Genomic DNA, 3,020 nt, shown 5'->3' with positions numbered 1-3,020 from the left:
TTATCCAACTGTCCATCCAGAGCCGCCATTTATAGACCCGATACATCCTAAATATAGAGCCATTTATCCAACTGTCCATCCAGAGCCGCCATTTATAGACCCGATACATCCTAAATATAGAGCCATTTATCCAACTGTCCATCCAGAGCCGCCATTTATAGACCAGATACATCCTAAATATAGAGCCAGTTATCCAACTGTCCATCCAGAGCCGCCATTTATAGACCGGATACATACCAGATACCAGGTGACCATATGAAAGGTTTATCTCCATTCCTCAATATAACGTCATGTGTCCAACAAATGAGGAGGAGATACTGTACACCATATGAAGGTTTATCTCCATTCCTCAATATAACGTCATGTGTCCAACAAATGAGGAGGAGATACTGTACACCATATGAAGGTCCATCTCCGTTCCTCTATGTAAGTCCTTTAGGAGCAACCAAACAACACAGGTTCCTAATGTAATGAGCAGTGAGAACCTCTTGCAATATCAACTGGCAGCAGCTTATACCGAGCTCACCAGGACACTCTTCAGGATAGAAGCTTCCTCCTAAGATTCTTCAGCAGGACAACAAACAGGCCCAAAGACACAGGCTAAGTTCTTCTTCATAAGGCCCAGGCCCGTCTTTCACCATCACCCAGGTAGCAGGCCTTGAAGGCCATGCCTAGACGCTTCCTAAACTGCAATCCTCCTCCAGGCCAAGACTGGGAGGGAAGACCTCCTCTCCTGGCAGGAGCCGAGAACACAAAGACCCTCTGGAAGGTCACCTCAGATATTTATCTCCGTCTAGCACTGGCAATACACTTCCTAGTGATTGAGCCGAGTGAAGATAATCAGTAATGTTTTGTACCTTGATGTGGTTGGTATTTGTAGTTTACTGTAATGGGTGCGTCCAATTCAAGGACGGAGCTCTGGGAAAGTGTTGAATGCTGCAGAACTATATATGACTCCGGAATGGAAGACGTATAAGAGCAAATATAACCTATAACAAAATTTCTTCCCGCAGATGTACAGAAGTGGAATATAAAGACATCGGAGGGACGTCTTATTATATCTCCAGATGGTGAAGCAGAAGACGGCGACATTGCGCAACATTCTCCAAAAGTCAATTCTTCCCATTCAGAGAGATCGATGGATCCGTCCAATCCTGAGGAACGAAGAGATCAAGAGCTCCACCTAATCCTGAGGAACCATCTGATCCATCACATCACATGACCTCAGATGTCCATCAAGGTCCTCACAGTGCAGAGAGATCAAGAGATCCGCCTAATCCTGAGGAACCTTCTGATCCATCACGTCACATGACCTCAGATGTCCATCAAGGTCCTCACAGTGCGGAGAGATCAAGAGATCCGCCTAATCCTGAGGAACCTTCTGTAAGCCACGAAGGAGATCACACAGGAGAGCGTCCATATTCATGTGCAGAGTGCGGGAAATCTTTCACTGATAGCAGAAACTTTCTCAAACACCAGAGAATTCACACGGGTGAGCGTCCTTATTCGTGTTCACAGTGTGGGCAATGTTTCACTCAGAAACGAGATCTTATTGTACACCAGAGAATTCACACGGGTGAGCGTCCCTTTTCCTGTTCAGAGTGCGGAAAATGTTTCAACAAAAAAGATAAAATTGTTGTACACCAAAGAACTCACACAGGTGAGCGTCCTTTTTCTTGTTCAGAGTGCGGGAAAAGTTTTGTACAGAAAATCGCCCTTCTGAGGCACCAGAGAATTCACACAGGCGAGCGTCCCCATTCATGTTTGGAGTGTGGGAAATGTTTCGCACCGAAAATAAATCTAATTGCACATCAGAAAATTCACACTGGTGAGCGTCCCTTTTCCTGTTCAGAGTGCGGGAAAAGTTTAATTAAGAGTGGAGATCTTATTGTGCACCAAAGGGTTCACACAGGTGAGCGTCCCTTTTCCTGTTCTGAGTGCGGGAAAGGTTTTACACAGAAAATCGCCCTTCTTATACACCAGAGAATTCACACGGGTGAGCGTCCCTATACATGTAGAGAGTGCGGGAAATCTTTTACTCAGAAAGGAACACTTATTGAACATGAGGGAATTCACGCAGGTGAGCGCCATTATTTATGTTCAGACTGCGGGAAATCTTTCGATGAGAAAAAGGCGCTTCTTACACATCAAAGAATTCATGCCATGGAGCGTCCACACTGCCTGCAAACCTTGGGAAACGTTGAACATCAGAGAGAACAGACCTGCTAATTCTTCTAATAGGTGAAACTGTTTTGTCTGTAGAACAGCCGGAGGAGGTACATGCCGGCAAAAGTGATACTTCAATTATAGAAGGAGTTTGATGGGCCGGGTCTTCTCTTGGCTTCTTCTAATTCTGGGTCAGTCCAATGGTGGGACGTACCTGCTCCAGTTTGGGATTCCTACCTGCACTTGGTGGCATCTGCATTTCTCTTCATAGGTTACACCGGAATGCTGAAAGACATGAGGCAGGGAACAGCTGTAATCACACGAGTTTCAGATATTATAAGGTAGGGGGCAGATAGACAAATATCTCCCCTCCCCCACCACATTCCCAAAGCTGGTGGAAAACCACGGCTCAGTATCATACCGTGGAACAAGTTCTTTACCAAACCCATGCCATGCCTTACAGTTCCACTAGGTGTCTCCAATGAGACCACAACAGTAGTGTGACCTTTATTGCGCCTACCAAGTACTCCCAAATACGTCGGTCTGAACCAAGCTTAGAGAGGTCAACCAGACTGGCATGGACCACCATTGTGAGGCTTCCGGAGTATAATAATGCCTCTGCTGGATGTCTTATTACGGTGATAGGAATGTCTTCCGGTCACGTTCCCTTGGCTTGCTTCAAGATCAGGCTTGGCGAGAAGTAACGCATACGCCTCCTAAGGTCACATTCCCATCCCGGAATCCATAGGTTGATGGATTGTAGGGCCATTGGCAGCCATGTCCCAGTCCATGGCACCAGAGGATTCACCTCCTAAGGTCACATTCCCATCCCGGAATCCATAGGTTGTGGATTG

The 3,020-nt window shown here is 46.3% G+C and overlaps 1 protein-coding gene across 1 annotated transcript in view; it reads left to right on the top strand.

Annotated features, from left to right (window-relative positions):
- Positions 1-1,031: 1,031 nt before the first annotated feature.
- LOC108797988 (zinc finger protein 260-like) overlaps positions 1,032-3,020 on the top strand; it is a gene marked incomplete at its 3' end in the record, with an annotated part of 23,763 nt that continues 21,774 nt past the window's right edge. Inside the window, exons 1-2 of the mRNA XM_018569682.1 lie at positions 1,032-1,142; positions 1,187-2,159. Coding sequence (XP_018425184.1) covers positions 1,139-1,142; positions 1,187-2,159 — 977 coding nt within the window. The remainder of the gene's footprint in view (positions 1,143-1,186; positions 2,160-3,020) is intronic.

The sequence above is a fragment of the Nanorana parkeri genome, unplaced genomic scaffold (assembly GCF_000935625.1).
Source record: "Nanorana parkeri isolate BGI_ZX_2015 unplaced genomic scaffold, ASM93562v1 scaffold1380, whole genome shotgun sequence".
Lineage (NCBI taxonomy): Eukaryota > Metazoa > Chordata > Amphibia > Anura > Dicroglossidae > Nanorana > Nanorana parkeri.
Note: the sequence above shows the minus strand (reverse complement) of the source record. Positions and strands in the feature narration are given on the sequence as shown.